This window comes from Sceloporus occidentalis, unplaced genomic scaffold (assembly GCF_023333645.1).
Source record: "Sceloporus occidentalis isolate IW3139 unplaced genomic scaffold, rSceOcc1.0.p SCAF_43, whole genome shotgun sequence".
Classification (NCBI taxonomy): Eukaryota; Metazoa; Chordata; class Lepidosauria; order Squamata; family Phrynosomatidae; genus Sceloporus; species Sceloporus occidentalis.
In genome coordinates this window covers 5696722-5713777 of record NW_028317023.1, presented here as the reverse complement: position 1 = coordinate 5713777, position 17056 = coordinate 5696722, and the positions used below count along the sequence as shown (strand labels likewise).

The 17056-nt window shown below is 40.3% G+C and overlaps 1 protein-coding gene across 2 annotated transcripts in view; it reads right to left on the bottom strand.

The window, feature by feature from the left end:
- Nucleotides 1-355: 355 nt before the first annotated feature.
- The window catches only part of LOC149289758 (SH3 domain-containing kinase-binding protein 1-like), a 104365-nt gene continuing 87664 nt past the window's right edge, over nucleotides 356-17056 (bottom strand). Inside the window, exons 14-18 of one of the 2 annotated variants that reach the window (XM_089490199.1) lie at nucleotides 3769-3878; nucleotides 3263-3391; nucleotides 2174-2427; nucleotides 1452-1515; nucleotides 356-397 (exon numbers count right to left, since the gene is read on the bottom strand). In XM_089490199.1, coding sequence (XP_089346325.1) covers nucleotides 356-397; nucleotides 1452-1515; nucleotides 2174-2427; nucleotides 3263-3391; nucleotides 3769-3878 — 599 coding nt within the window. The remainder of the gene's footprint in view (nucleotides 398-1451; nucleotides 1516-2173; nucleotides 2428-3262; nucleotides 3392-3768; nucleotides 3879-17056) is intronic. The other variant, XM_089490201.1, reaches the window with a different exon arrangement.

Below are 17056 nucleotides of genomic sequence, written 5' to 3'. Positions count from 1 at the left end.
GAACCCCGTAAAATTATAAAGCTTATAAACATACAATCTGAAATACATTTTATTTATGGAAAAATATTATCCAAAAAAAGTACCACTCGGAAGTAAACTGCCTGAGTTTCCTTCATTCGCAGTGTTAAGAAGAACACATCAGCACAGGTTGGATTTATCCAGTTAACATATGTGCCACATGGTATGAACGTCACAAGGGTTTCCTTGGTAGGTGGAAGAGCCATTGTGCTTTCTGCATGTTTGAGGCAAATCGTTAATAATTTGGCACCAAGACATTTTGGATGGGGAAGAACAATGTCATTCTTGGACTTGTGATCTATAAGGTCATGTATAGTATCTTCCATTCACACAGAAGTCATTTTGATTGTAGAGACTTCTTAATCTCACTGATGTCCATCTGGAGAAGTAAAGAAATTGGTCATATTCACTACTGTGTTAAAGTTGGATGGAATATAATGGCTAATCAGAGGCTCGTTAATAAATAACCAGGGTCTTGCACTGTATCACTGACTTCAAATGTTACTAAGACCTCTATAATATTGTGTTTGGGTGATTCAGCCAAATATTTGCTTGGTCGCAAAATGGGTCGTACTGAAGACAGGGTGGATTTAAATCTATGTTTAAAAAAATAAAATTGGAGTCTTTTTTATTTAAATCTGATTTTTTTTAAATTACATTTATTTTAATGAAATGTTTTTTTGGAGGAAAAATCCATCTAAAGATAGTTTTATATTTAACATGCATTATAGAGCTTTGTTATGTAGTTTTTTTTTTACAGATATTTTGTTTACAAGAATATGTATGCTATAGAATTTTATTGTTTTCGTTAAATAAAACAATTTAAGTAGTTCTCTAAATATGAGTGATTAACATATTAAACTAATCTGACAGGTTATTATTCTAAATATGAAATATTCATCTGGTTGTAAATATTAAAGGTTATTACTATCAGCAAGAATCAGTCTTTACATTTAAAAATCATGATTATTGTGAGGTTCAATTCAATGAACAATCACGATTCAATGGAAGTCTGATGGACAAAACTGGGTTTGTTATATGCCAGGAGAATGCCATCAACCAGAATGCATTGTGCCTACTTTAACGTTTGGTGGAGGAGGGATAATGGTCTGGGGTTGTTTTTAGGGTTTGGGACCCTTATTTCCAGTGAAGGGTAATGCTAATGCAACAGCATACATTTGAGACAACTGAATGCTTCCAACCTTGTGGCACTGGCATAATGTTTACCCTGACAATAATGTAGCCAACGCTACTTTGAAGAGAATCGTCGAGGGAATGCTGTTAGGGATATTCTATAGTCTGTTGTTTGTAACCTTAGCATGGAGCATATTCTTATTTAGTACAAGTTACCGTTTTAGTGGATACTAATAAAAGTTAAGATTTAGATGCAGGGCTCTAGTTACTATGTTTGTATTTGTACATAATATGCTTACCTGTAATCGTAGGCGAATCTTCTTTTCTTCATCTAGTTCAGACAGTAACTGCTTAATTTCTTTCCTGAAATAAAAGTAATATGCTTTACATTGCTATATTTTAATCATATGCAAGCAGAGAGGGTGAGCTGTGCCTACAACAAAATTCTGTCAAGAATAGGAGTTTGAACCGCTTTGACTCATACTAGCCCAAGCCCTGCTGTGTAGGTCACCTAACTCATGACCTTATGCTAGGTCACCTCAAAGTGTGACCATGAGTAAGATTTGAGAACTACCCGATTGGATGTTCCCCCCAAAAATGTGGGTGTACTAGCTTATTGCACTAAAAGTAACCCAGTTGTTGGTGACCTGTCTTAGCAGAGAATAGACCTTCATAAATTCTCAGAGAATAGCATTAACCCTAAAGCACAGGAGACTGTTTTTTTTACATTTCTCTTTTGATGCTTGAACACTTGAAGTTTGTAACCATTATCAGTGATCATAAGTGGGTCAAACATCCCATGATGATTAAATTTTTATATGGGTGGGGGTTAGTTGCTTATTGATCTGAGATTGCACTGTAGAAAGGGTGTAGGCAGACCTGAGTAGGCTTAGTGAGTTCAGGTTATTTTTGTTTATAACATTAATTAGGCCTCTTTTTTCAGATGATATGGGGACCTTGGATATTCAGGTGCTTCATGATTTGCCCTGGATCCCCACGTAGTTAACACACCAGTACTTACTTTTGCTGATCTTTCATTGTTTCTATGATGCTTCTTAGCTCCTTGACCTGTGTCTGTAACTCTTCCAACAGTGATTGGTTGTGGTCACCTTTTTGCCTTGAATCAGGGCTAGTAAAGGACGGCGAGTTTGACCTATGACTACCTGCGGCAACAGTGTGGAATGCTGAAGGTGCTCCGGGCCCCCCATGTGAGAAGCTCACACTTGAAATTAAGCCACCTGGTTTGGGAGGCAAAACTGCTCTATTATCTGGCCCCTGCAAGAAAGTAAACAACATAACATTATATCTTCTGTTGTATAATGTCTCAAAATCAACATTTTATGCACATATAGTCCCAATTTTTGTACCTTGTACAGGGCTAAAATACGCATTCAGTCTTATAAGAGCCTTCTCAGTTAAAATTATTTTTAATTAAGCTGCTACTGAAGTGTGTATCATCTCTTCTAATAGACAAACCTAATATGTAGGTTCTACATACGCATCTCACTCCTTGAATGAATGATCGCCAAAAAGATTAACATTCAACCTTTTATCGATCCATAGGATGGTAAGCAGTCTCCCATCAAACATATAGCGTCAAAGGAAGTAGAGGATGATTTGTTGACACTTTTTGAGAGAGTTAGCAGTAGGGGTTGTAGTTTCCACTCATAAACTTCACTATGAATTATGAAGGTTCATTCATGGCCCTGCATAATTCATAGTTTAATCAGTGAGGTAAGTTTGGAGAAATCTCATTGATTAACCTATGCATTTTACAGGATTAATTAAACTATTCTTGCAGGAGAAGCTCACTGGGGCTTGATCTTCATAATGCCTTGTGACATCAAGGAGTTGGTGATAAACTCTCATGCAAGCTCCCTCTTTAGATCTACTTACATTGCTATGCATTATGCAGACCCAACTCATCCCTTCTTTAGGAAAAGTTAACTAGGGTTGCATCTTAATTATGTATAGGGAAGCCAAAGACCATTACTCGTCAGTTAACACCAGTTTTGTTGAGTAAACCCTTAAGTGACTGTATAACCTTATGTTTTATGTTATCTATTACAGCATGTATAAGGGCAAAGATAAGAAGTCCCCTCAAAAATACCTGTGAGGATGTAACAGTTCTTAATGTTTTCTTGGATGCATCAGTTCCTCTTGTTGACAGGTTGGTCAGATCATCTCTGTCATCCTCTGGACTTGGTGAGTCAAAGAAATCAGGACTCGAAAGGGATGACTGCAAAAGAAAGTCACAAATATATATATATATTAGAAATAATGTCACTCATAATAAAATACCTGCCACGTTTATTTGGAGCTATAGGGACTGATTCATTTTATGAAGTTCCAACCAGAAAGATACTTTGTTTTCCTTAGAGTAGGCAACTTTATTTGACAAAAACCTCAGGTTATTTATTCTACAGTAAATTAACTACACTTAAAGTTCCTATTTTTAACTGGTTAACTACTGGCAACCCTACGTGGAAATATTTGCTTTGGCTTTTCTTTAAAAAAAAATATGAAGTACTAGAAGAAAGACAGAATGTTCAGCATTAGGCAGGTTTACTCGAAACATGATAAATAATGTTTCTTCCATTTAAAGTAAGAACATACTGATGTCAGAGACTGTGAAGGTGGACGTCTCCCGCTGGATTTAGGTCTTGATGCGGTTGGATGACTAAGTTTCTCTCCTACTGACACAACAGAATCAAAGCCTTCCAGATCTGCAGGGCGAAAAGCAAAATAAGCGTGATATACAACTCTGATATACAAGGGAGGTTAGACTAGAAGACTAAAGGAATTTTGACACCAGAAAAATATGTGAAAAAACAGGAAATGTATTGTTTAGACTCGTGAAGAAATGCATTGTTATTAACTGCTTCAGTGCATAAGAACTATATTCTCCATAGAATTATTCCATAGATGCATAAAAAGCATTCATATTTAATATGATTTTAAACACAGCCTTTTTTCCCCATCCGAATTTAACTTCCTTACCAAGAACGGGTAAGGCTGCCCTTCTCTACGGAAATAGGATTGTGAAGGTATTCAGCAGCAGAATAACCTACTTAAACCATGTGATGATACAGAGAAGTTGCATATGTTTTTACTATCATTAAATAATGATAATCATTCACAACAATTTTTATTAGTTAATGACACCTACTTAAAGTGCCAGCAACTCCCTGTATTAAAAGGAATATAATAGTTGGAACTAGAATTGTAAAATACGAGTCTGTATAATGTCCAAGGTGACCAAAGTACAATCCAATGGTTCCAGTCGTCATAAAATGATTAAGAATCATCAAGGTTAAGAAACACTCTTATGCATAGTAGCATTGATTTGCTTTGCAAACTTCATGGAGTTTGGTGCCATGAGATGGCTGGCAAGGAGGCTGTGAAGGAAACTGCCACAAGTTTCTTCTCTTTTTTTGTAGTTGTTGCAGTTCCGCATACAGCCACAAGGGTATGTTGAAATACAAGCCCTTTAAGCAGCTTTACTCCATTCTTGTGCTCATTTTTATTACTTTTCCATGCAATCCCGTTAATGTGTTTTTGTTTTTGGACAGACCTGGATGGAGAGCATGGAGCGAGTTGTCTGTTTTGAGCCATTACATGAATGGGCTATTTTGCCAGACTTGTCCCCTGGTGATACAGTGTTATAAGAATATATTGTCATATAGGATAGCTATTATTTCACTTGGTATATTAGTATGCATAATTATAAATAAATAGATGTTAAAGAATTATAAAGCATTATAATGTGCCAATCACAGTCACTTCATATTCTTACCTCTAGAATACACAGTTAAATCAGTGAGATGATTTTCAAGAACTCTCCTCCATATAACTATCATAAGGGCCATCTAAGCTCTTTTGTATGAGAAGCTCACTTGGGTTTGCTATGTATATTGCATTGTCAATTCAAGTAGTTCAAATGATCACCTCAAGCTTTACAGGTACAGTGAATAAATAATATTTAATTATTAATCAAACTAAGCAGTTTGGCCATATTGGCCATAACAGTATGTGGGATGTGGGATGGGCAGATATGGCAACCCTAACCATACAGCCAATCTTGTAAAGAGATTGTTGTTTCTCGGAGATCCAATCACTTACAATTGTACAAAAGGTCTGTAACAAGTTTATTATACTCTTTTATGAACTACATGATCAGGTCTTGAGTGTGTCCAACATGCAAGAGGTAAACACGTGCTAAAAGCCATGCTTACAACCCCAAGGTACAGTTATTACTGATATTAAAAACAGTTCACATATATTGTGTTCAGGGACGAACCCGAACTGGCAAGCGATCAAAACTCATATTACTATAAAAATGATATTGCCTCATATACAAAAAGGTGTTCAAAGCAATTCAAGCTAACAAACAATGACATGAACATGCAAGAGGAGCAGATTCCAGTGGGACAAACCATTTTACAATGACAGCACAAATATTTCAGAGGACAATGCTTGGGATAAGCTCGCCTTGTACATCTATTTGTTAAAGATCAGCAAGAAATACGTTTTAATTCATTCTCTAAAATACACTACATTGACTCAATGACTGAATGGTGTGTAATGTATTGGCCAGCGCTAGACATTTAAAGAGTTAAAGCCATACTGCATTACAATGAAAGAATATATATCACAACAGCAAAGCTTCCTGATGAGAGAGAAAGGGGTGCCGAGTTGCACCAGGTAGCAGGCACAGGGAGGCCAACGTATACTTTATGTGGAAGGAGTTCTTCTTCTACATCTTTGCCCCTGTTAGTTGTGAAACACACAGAGCATTAGTCTATGACACCTGTCATGCCAACTTGTGTAGTACATACAGGGACTTGCTACCCAGTAGAGATGGTATGGCCAATTTCAGTATGAGAGGGGTTAATTGGATTGTATAGGCATGTGGTGCCAAAAGGTCTTGACTCCATGCCAGTGGTTAGATTATGTACCAGAGAGCTGGATCATATTAGGTGTAAACCTCTTTTATCCCACTAGACACTAAGGATGTGGCAACATTGATAGTAAAAATGTACATATTACACTGATTAATAAAAGCTATGTAGTTATACTATAGCATAGAACAGAAGTTTTTTGTGACAAACAGATTTCCATGAATAATAGCCATAACTATAGAAACCGCAAACCAGAAAAAAAGAGAAAATAAATATGTAGCGTTTGGAGCCTGTAATAAAATGGGTACATAATTTAACTATTATTTTAATACGCTGGGAGTTGCCACATGTGATAAAATAAAAATAGTCAAATGCAAATTCTGACCACTAGATGGTAGAGCAGAACCCTTTCCTCCCTGGGTTTGTATGCAGTATATCATGTCTCCGTACAATAGAGCTGTGGAGCTCAAAATACCGTTTGGCTTATGCACAGCATTTTGAATAGGCAAGAAGACTATACGTGTAAGACTATACGTTATGTTATCCTGCTGGTGATCCATAGTGTATCAACTCTAGGGCAATACTATTATTGAAGCAAAAGTGAAACGGTTCTGGGTTACTTACTAAATCTGGAGGAACGTTGCATAGGCTCTACACTGCTACTGCTGTGCTCCAGTGTTATCGGGATACATATGGCCCAATGGCCTATCATTCTGCATTTCTGGCTTTAAACACCAAATAAATGCACAGAAATCTCATAATTTATGATTAAATGAGAATGTACATTAAAGCCTGCTGTAGAAGGTCTACAGCGTGTGTCTGCAACTGGGTTTGAGGAAAAGACACTTGCCAGGTTCTCCCTAAAATGACCAAGTGGTGGCCCTTGTGAAAACCAAAGCTAGCTTTACCTGGCGCTGATGTCTAATTCTTTTTTTTAAGGGTAGGTTTGTATTAAGTGTCATTGCTGGAAAGTAAGTATAAAAACCCAAACATTTGTTTCTGTTTCTTAAACACAGTTTTAGAAACTAAGTAAACAATCATATGATGAAATATCTATTCCATATTTAAAGTGATCTGGGTAGAGGTTATATGAGGACTTTATTGCTTTTCTCAAAAATCCCACAGGAAGAAAGGGTGTGTTTGTAAAAATGTAATTAGAAAATTCCTATTAATAACAAGCATCTACTGTAATGAATAATTAAAAAGAATGTTTATTATCCGTTCAAAACATGAGAAACTTTGGATAAAACATTTTTTTTACTAACTAACTGTAAAGAAAAAATAGCTTTGCCCTAATTCTGTCATGAGTCTGAAAGCCAGAGAACAGTGTGTGCTAATGCCAAAATACTGCCAATTACTGTCATTGCTAATATGCCATGGACTTGTTCTAGGCTGTGTTTAATGGAGAAGGCCATACATTATTATCCATCACAGGGTGGGACATATCATATAGTCAATAATGCAATGCAGTATAATTAATAGGTATTTTATTATGGCTGGGGTTCATTCAATTGCATAACCCAGTAAACAATGATGTATAAATGTCAATTTCAAGAGGGGTGACACATATATACTCTTCTGTGGCCATGCAAGTGGCTACGAATATTTACTGCTGGTAATCTGGCAGCGTGAAGAATATTTATAAACTACTCCATCAGGAAGTCTTTACTGCATATGATTGCAATCCTTTTGAGTTTAATACATGCATATGATTAGCTTTGTATGCATATGTTATAACTTATAACATATCATTACAATTTTATATACCATATAGCAAAATACTATTAAAGGAGACAGCTGGTCTAGCACTGATGAAATGTAAAATGCTAGCAATTAAAGGGGATCTGTCAAGTGACAGCCCCTCTAAATAATAATGCATATTAAAGTACTCTGTCTGCTTAGCCCCACGTGGCTCTGAATAGACCCCCATAGCGCTCGCTGAGCCAGCACTGGAGCAAACTGAGGGTAAGTATATCACGTGCAGGGAGATGTCTGCACGTCCCATCACAGCGGTTGTCCTTTATTTGCCCTACTTTCTGTTTTTGGGGAATAGGAGCTCTCATCTGTGATGTGATGTCAACAACGCTAGACATATATGACAGTACCAAAATGATTTTCTATACACAAGCCCTTACGTTTTTATTTACCACCATTACACACAGGAAGGTCAGTGAGCATTGTATCAAGCATTCATGGAGCTCCAACTAATCCTTGCTCAACATTACATTACTCGAGGATACACGGAATTTGGAGGCTGATAAGAACCATTAGGCTCTTCTGGTCTGCCTATTCTTGAAGACCAAGCATGGCTGAAGTGTAGCTGGGGTTCCCGTGGCTTGCCAAATAGTGATAAAATAACTAAAATAATGGAATCTGCCGATTAGCTCCAGCACATTTAACTTGGATTCACCCAATTCAAATTCTTTATGTAGCGAATCAGAACCGATGTTAACTTTTTTACAGTATACCGTATTTTTCGCTCCATAAGACGCAGTTTTTTTCCTCCCAAAGTAGGATGAAAAATCAGCCGCATCTTATGGAGCGAAGATGCAGGCAGGGAGGGGGGGGGGCAACGATATACCGTATTGGCTCGAATATAGGCCGCACTTTTTTCCCCCACTTTAAGACTTTAAAGTGGGGGTGCGGCCTATATTCGAGGTCTAGCGCCCGACGCCCGGGACATGCAGTCCCGGGCGCCGGGCAGGCAGCGGGGTTAGGATACAGATCCCCCGCAGCGGTGCAGGGGACCTGCATCCTACTCCCCGATACGCTCAGACAGCCTCCCCTGCCAGCACTTCCCACGGGGGGGGGTGCCGGCACGGGAGGTTGTCTAAGCGCATCGTGCGGATGCGTTTTACCTCTGCACCCCCCGCGGACTTACCGGAGCAGACTCCCGGGTGTCTTGCGGGGTCGGCGGGGGACGTCTACGCAATACAACTTCCGGTGCCGGATGTGCCGCACCGGAAGTTGTATTGCGTAGATGTCCCCCGCCGGCCCCGCAAGACACCCGGGAGTCTGCTCCGGTAAGTTGGGGAGGGGGGGGCAGAGGGGGACAGTGGCAGCGTATCTCGGGGAGGGAGGACAGTGGCAGCGTATCTCGGGGAGGGAGGACAGTGGTAGCATATCTCGGGGGGCGGGGGGGGCAGAGTGGCAGTATGTTTTTTGGTGCTTTTTTAAAGAAAAAAACTTTTTCTTTAAAAAAGCACCAAACTTTTAGGGTGCGGCCTATATACGGGGGCGGCCTATATCCGAGCCAATACGGTACTCACCAAAAGTGTCCCGGACAGTCTCTGTCTCGCTTCGCCGTCCAGGGGAGGTCTTCATCTGGAGACCGCCGCCTCTGTCGCCGCCTCTCCTCTTCTCTGGTCCGTTGCGACGGCTAAGGGCGGACTGGATGGAGAGGACGGGGGGATTTGACGCAAGCGCCGTGTCACGTATGGCGCCGGCGCATGCGCAGTACGGCGCTTGTAGTCCAACTACACTTCCCATCATGTCTGACCAGCTTTTTTCTGTGCAGGCATGACGGGAGGATGATGTCCTTTTTTTATAGCCCATTTTTTAGCTCAAAATATTTTTTCCTTTTTTTTCTCCTCTAAAATCTAGGTGCGTCTTATCAGCAGGTGCGTCTTATAGAGCGAAAAATACGGTATTTCCCACGACGTGAGTGTTTGCCTAGCGGCTCCTCAAAAATGTTTTGTTTCTGTAGTGCAACAATCACAAGAGACATATTAACAGAAGCTGGGCCAGATCTGAAAAGCGCCAGACGCTTCCTAACACGATCCAAGGAGAAATTAAGATATGATAACCACATTGCATTCTGAAATTTCAAAACAGATGTTTAGTTTTAGGGGTTTTTTTTAATAAGAAAACAGGTTAATTTATCACTAAATTAACAGGATATTTGCTATGGATAATCTACAGGTAAGCTGCTCACTGATGATGACAGCTTTCTGAAACATGATAAGATTAGTAATTAATGGTAGCTTAATGGGCAACAAGGTACCCATTGCATTAATAGTCAACACAATACTATGATTAGTATTTGGAAACATGCATTGAGACACGTTCTCTGCACTGAGCATGGGTTCTAGGTCCGGTTAGAAATGAAGTCAGCAATGCTACCTAAAGTTATCTTAACAGTTGGAAGAGAGCTTAATATTTAAGTCCCAACGTTTTAAAATGTTCAGTGAAGCAAAGCAGGTGCTTCAAATGGAAATGATTGTTATAAAAAGATGCTTTATAATCCACACAAACCATTATAAGTGCACCTGCCACTGAAAAAAGGATGAATCATTTCACCTACACACTGCTTGTTGCTAGCCAATTTGACAACAGAAATTAAAATGTAATTTTGGATTTGGTTATTGCCAGCATAGAGAAAAAAATCTGCAACCCCCCCCCCCCCCGAGAAAAGTCAAACTGTATATAATTATTACGAATAGCTTCTGTTAAATGTGATGTTTGGAACATTTTATACTAGAATTGAACCTTATCATTCATATATTTGTTCATGTGATTCAGATAAAAGCAAAAAAACCTCAAATCTGTTGATTAACACCTTTTACATAAATATACAACATTCCATTAAACAATAATACCGTATTGGCTCGAATATAGGCCGCACTTTTTCCCCCCACTTTAAGTCTTTAAAGTGGGGGTGCGGCCTATATTAGGGGTCTAGCGCCGGGCAGGCAGCGGGGTTAGGATACAGATCCCCCGCAGCAGTGCAGGGGACCTGCATCCTACTCTCCGATACGCTCAGACAGCCTCCCCTGCCAGCACTTTCCACGGGGGGGGGTGCCAGCACGGGAGGTTGTCGGAGCGCATCGTGCGGACGGTCACCGGCTGCGGAGGTTGTTTACCCGCATCGCCGCAGCCGGTGACCGTCCGCACGATGCGTTTTACCTCTGCCCCCAAGACTTACCAGAGCAGACTCCCGGGTGTCTTGCGGGGCCGGCGGGGGGCGCGTATACAACTTCCGGTGCCGGCACATCCGCTGAGTCCCGGCACCGGAAGTTGTATACGCGTATTGCGTAGATGTCCCCCGCCGGCCCCGCAAGACACCCGGGAGTCTGCTCTGGTAAGTCGGGGGGGGCAGAGTGGCAGCATATCTCGGGGGGGGGGGGACAGTGGCAGAATATCTCGGGGGGGGAGGAGGACAGTGGCAGCATATCTCGGGGGGGGGACAGTGGCAGCATATCTCGGGGGGGAGGAGGACAGTGGCAGCATATCTCAGGGGGGGAGACAGAGTGGCAGCATATCTCGGGGGGGGAGACAGAGTGGCAGCATGTTTTTTTGGTGCTTTTTTAAAGAAAAAAACATTTTCTTTAAAAAAGCACCAAACTTTTAGGGTGCGGCCTATATACGGGGGCGGCCTATATACGGGGGCGGCCTATATCCGAGCCAATACGGTAATCAACAATTCATTTGAATACAGGGACAATTTGGTGGTGTGGCAACCAATTAATACGGAAGCACATAAGAGTCTATAGATCTATTGATTTTACAAGTCAGTAGTGGAAGAAAGAAAGGAGAATTTCTTGATAGACATTAACTATATATATATATATATAAATAGTATATAGCTGAAACCAATAAGGCTATGATTTATATCTGGCCTGACTGCATGGCATAAGCCAAAGGAGGGCTGGCAAAATAACCCATTAATCTAGTGCCTAGCTCTCACTATACAAACCTGTCCAACACAAATACCAAAAAAGGATTGTATAGAAAAAGCATGAAAAACAGCATAAGAAAAACCCAATTACGGGGTAAATGCTGCCTTGTAGGACACCCCTGACGGATACATGTAGAACAGCAATACACAGAAGAAGACATTTGTGACAGTGGCCCAAAACCATGGAGTGGAGCAGTCCAAGCGGCAATTACACCACTTATCCCATTGTCAGCCCTCCACTAACATGACTTTACATTTAACCCTTTCAGTGAGAACAGGATAGACAGGGCAAGACTTCTGAAAATGAAGAATGGTAACTTGTATATAAATTGCCCCAACTTTCTAATACCTGTAGCATTGTGTTGCTTGCATCAGTTTTTATGTGTCTTAGTAATAGGTAGACTTGGGCACCAGGGGGCTCTTCGTGTTCGTCTTCGTGCTCGTCTTCGGGGAAAAAAAAATCTTCGTATTCCGCGAATATTCGCCCGTTCCTGTCTTCTCTTCGGGCGAATATTCGTTTTTTCTTCGTTTTTTCCGGTTAAGGGGTTAATACGGGGTTAACGCAGCTCTGGCGCCAGTACTTTAAATGTGTGTATCAGCAACTCCATTGGTCGCCAGCAGGGGGCCTCCTGCTGTCGACCAATGATCACAGTACCATATATAGCTAATATATTCTGGGGCAGAATATTCTGCTACTCAGTGTAAAACCAACAGAGGGCAGCATTCTGTCCGATGATATATTAGCCATATGTGGCAGTGTGTTAATTTTCATTTATTAATTATTTAAATAAAATATATTTCCATGATCCGCTGGTCTCCCCACTGCAACAGTTAAATGTCCGCACTCACGGACATTAATTTTGTCGAATTTACAAACTCTTTTTTTCTATTTATTTTGGGTTTTTTTGTATTAAACTGTTAGACGAAAGGATCATGGGAATAAATGCAAATGAGCTCACGGCCCCATATGGCTTATATATCTTTGGACAGAATGCTGCCCTCTGTTGGTTTTACATTAAGTAGCATATGTTTGAAATCCAAAGTTATTCTGCTACTCAACGTAAAACCAACAGAGGGCAGCATTCTGTCCGAAGATATATTAGCCATATGTGGCAATGTGTTCATTTTCATTTATTAATTATTTAAATAAAATATATTTCCATGATCCGCTGGTCTCCCCGCTGCAACAGTTAAATGTCCGCACTCGCGGACATTAATTTTGTCGAACTTCCAAACTCTTTTTTTCTATTTATTTAGGGTTTTTTTTGTATTAAACTGTTAGACTATGGCTAATATATCTTTGGACAGAATGCTGCCCTCTGTTGGTTTTACGTCGAGTAGCAGAATAACTTTGGATTTCAAACATATGCTACTTAATGTAAAACCAACAGAGGGCAGCATTCTGTCCAAAGATATATAAGCCATATGGGGCCGTGAGCTCATTTGCATTTATTCCCATGATCCTTTCGTCTAACAGTTTAATACAAAAAAACCCAAAATAAATAGAAAAAAAGAGTTTGTAAATTCGACAAAATTAATGTCCGTGAATGCGGACATTTAACTGTTGCAGTGGGGAGACCAGCGGATCATGGAAATATATTTTATTTAAATAATTAATAAATGAAAATGAACACACTGCCACATATGGCTAATATATCTTCGGACAGAATGCTGCCCTCTGTTGGTTTTACGTCGAGTAGCAGAATAACTTTGGATTTCAAACATATGCTACTTAATGTAAAACCAACAGAGGGCAGCATTCTGTCCAAAGATATATAAGCCATATGGGGCCGTGAGCTCATTTGCATTTATTCCCATGATCCTTTCGTCTAACAGTTTAATACAAAAAAACCCCAAAATAAATAGAAAAAAAGAGTTTGGAAGTTCGACAAAATTAATGTCCGCGAGTGCGGACATTTAACTGTTGCAGCGGGGAGACCAGCGGATCATGGGGATATATTTTATTTAAATAATTAATAAATGAAAATGAACACACTGCCACATATGGCTAATATATCATCGGACAGAATGCTGCCCTCTGTTTGTTTTACGTTGAGTAGCAGAATAACTTTGGATTTCAAGCATATGCTACTTAATGTAAAACCAGCAGAGGGCAGCATTGTGTCCGAAGTTATAGTAAGTTATTTATGCTAAGTTAAATGTCTGTACCGGCGACTTTGTTGGTCGCTGGCACTGACATTTAACTGACACAGCGGGGAGACCACTGGTGTCTCTGCTGTGTCAGTTAAATGTCCGTACCGGCGACTTTGTTGGTCGCTGGCACGGACTTTTAACTGTTGCAGCAGGGTCCCAGGTTATTTTTTTTTTTCTGCCTAGCAACTAGTGGTAAGGGGCCGTGCGAGTGAGCCTATTGGTCGCTTGCACAGCCCTTTACCCTACGGATTTCTGCTCCCGTTATCCAACGCAGCATCGCAGGGGTTAACGGGAGCGGAAATCCCGCGATGCTGTGAAGATAAGGTAAGTTAGATGGGGAAGGGACCGGGGAGAATAGTAGACGAAGGCGAAGATTCTTCGTGTGTGAGTCTTCGTCTTCGCCTACGTTTTACCGGCACTGTCTTCTCTTCTTCATGTCTTCGGAACGAACACGAAAACGCACTCTTCGTGTTCGTTTTCATGTTCGCCCGAAGACGAATGCACAAGTCTAGTAATAGGGGACATAACGGAGGTCACATTAAGGCTGGCGTCCCGTGAATGGCTGGACTTGATTATGTAACACAAGCTGTGTACCAAGATTTATTTGACAGCTTAGGCATCCCCAGGCTTCTATTACATGTCAGAGGCAGAGCACACACAGTAATTGAGAAGTGCAGTGTTAGCATTGAGAAGGGCTGGATGGTAGATATTTCATGCATGCATCCTAAATCTACTGAAAACAATAACAGAACGGAAAGGAGGTGAAAATGCCTTACCCTCATCAATTGAAGAAGAGTAGTTACCCATGGTAAAGAGATGTAAGTGAGGAAAGCTTCATGAGAAATGAATGGAAAAGAAAAGCATCACTAACAATGGCACCAAATTTGTGACATCATAAAGGTGAGAGACAGTCGGATGCATGTTTCAATATATGCTAAAAATGCTGTATTTTAATAATTGGCACATATAACCCATACCTACCAATCGTCCAGTTTTCTGGTGCAGGTTCTTGAGTTTTGGGCACTGCCCCATCGAAGCACCCTACTGTCCCACTTACGGCGGCAGTGGGGATCATGTGCCAGCGGGAAAATCTCCATTGCAGCTCTCACTTGGGCAACTTGCAACACTCTGAAGCTGAGCAGCACAAGGTGGCTCATCAGCTTGCATAGACAGGCAGTCCCATCCCCAACCTTGTTGCCCCTACATGCCTCCAGCCAAACCCCCAACAAACGTGTCCCAAGTTATCATACCACTTGGGGGGATGATAAACAAATGTTTAATAAGTGACAATAATCCAAAACGCTATAATTGGCTTATAATGTACTATACAATAATTCGAAAATAACCAAAAGATCAAAAGAGGCAAATTCAAATATCAACTCTAGTGATCTGTTCATGAAAGTTATTACTTCTCTGCTTTGGAAACAAATAAGACAATACCCAGTGATTCATGTAAGACATTTTAGACATTTTGATGACTATGTTCCACAGAACATATCAAAAAAGATAACCTGTCTCTAAGGCAGACCACAGCAAATCTACTGACAGTAAGGGGAATAAGCATTTAAAGAGGGATATCAGCAATTAGTTCTGGGTATTTCATTAAAAAAAGCAATGCTGGAGTCAATTAAGGGTAAAGTACATCATTTTTATAATTGTGTTTGCTATTTCTTTATCATCAGAAAGGACAGACTGATTCAGTGCCACTGCGAGTTCGTATACTGAAATGGCTGTGATGTCATATTCCAATGACACTATCATTGGACTAGCATTTTTAATTGTTCGGTATATGAAACACAATGTTAAAGCGTCAATACTGTTTAGAGCCCTGTTTTATGGATGAAGAACCCAACATTTCATTTGTTTTGTCCAGGTGATAATTCCTGTTGTATATTGACTTTGCTATGAATATCAATATAAAGGGATATGCCCACTAAACTGGGTGTTTTTCAGCATTCACAAATAAATTGGAGAAGGCAATCCATCATTCACCAGAGCTCATGTAGATGTCTATTCAATAACCCAGGAGTTTGCTGGAGAGTAGAACATTTGATCTCCATGGGAGCTTCTCCTGCATGAACTAGCCCTATTAAATGCATAGCTATATCTGTGATGTGACTTAAGAGATCCTTTCACATTAACTATGATGGGGGAATTTCAATTAAACAAATTACAACGATATAATTAAAAGCTTAGAACCAAAATACAAAATCACTGTGATTTATAAATTGTACATTTGAGAGGCAACCGGAAACCACATATCATGATGAAAATGGTATGCTCAAGGTGTCTCTGATTCCTACAATAAGTTCCCTTAATGAAATATGTAGTGTTTTTACCCAGACCATAATGATCATCTATTCAGAAAAAAAGGGTTTTATTGATGAAGCTTTATCGTCACATTGCAGCAGGCCTCTTAATCCTGTCTTCATCGCACAGCCTGTCCATTTCTGACATCACAGAAGAAGCATTACCTTTAAGGTCTTCCAGTTTAAAGAGACCCCACTCCCTCACAGCAATCACACTTATCACCCACATCACACCTATCCCACAAAACACCTAACCTCCCACTACACCTTCCCATCACACAATTCCTATCACGCCTATCACACAAAACACTTCACTTCCATCTCTGACGATCACTGTGCGTAAGGATCTGTAAAGCTTTGCTGTCTCACATGCATGAGCATGACATGGAAGGTGGGCGTGGCTTTAGGAGGCCAGACTGCTGTGATGTAATACATGGGGGAAAGCTTTGGAAGAATGACAGGACTCTGTTCCTCGGCAACAGTAGTATTTCAATAAACTTTTAAGCATCATTAAGAAGGAAAACAAAAAGGGTTCCTTTCTCCCAAATGGGTATCTTTTATGTCTTTCTACAAGGAGCAGCACTTATGTGGGAATATATAATGGCACATGCCACAACCCGGGACAGTGCCTGCAAATTCAGACTGGCCCACAAACACCAGGAGCACTGGGACGTATGTAAGTGCTTAAATGTCATGCAGTCAAACAGTTAAATGCATTGACATCCTCCCCCCCCCCATGTACAAAAATGCAGTTATTTCTCATCAGTGACATTAATTCTAGAGATATGACAGCTGTTACAGTAGATTATACCCAAGGGAGAAAATGAAACAGGCTGTACATTTTCAACAACCGCAATATCAAA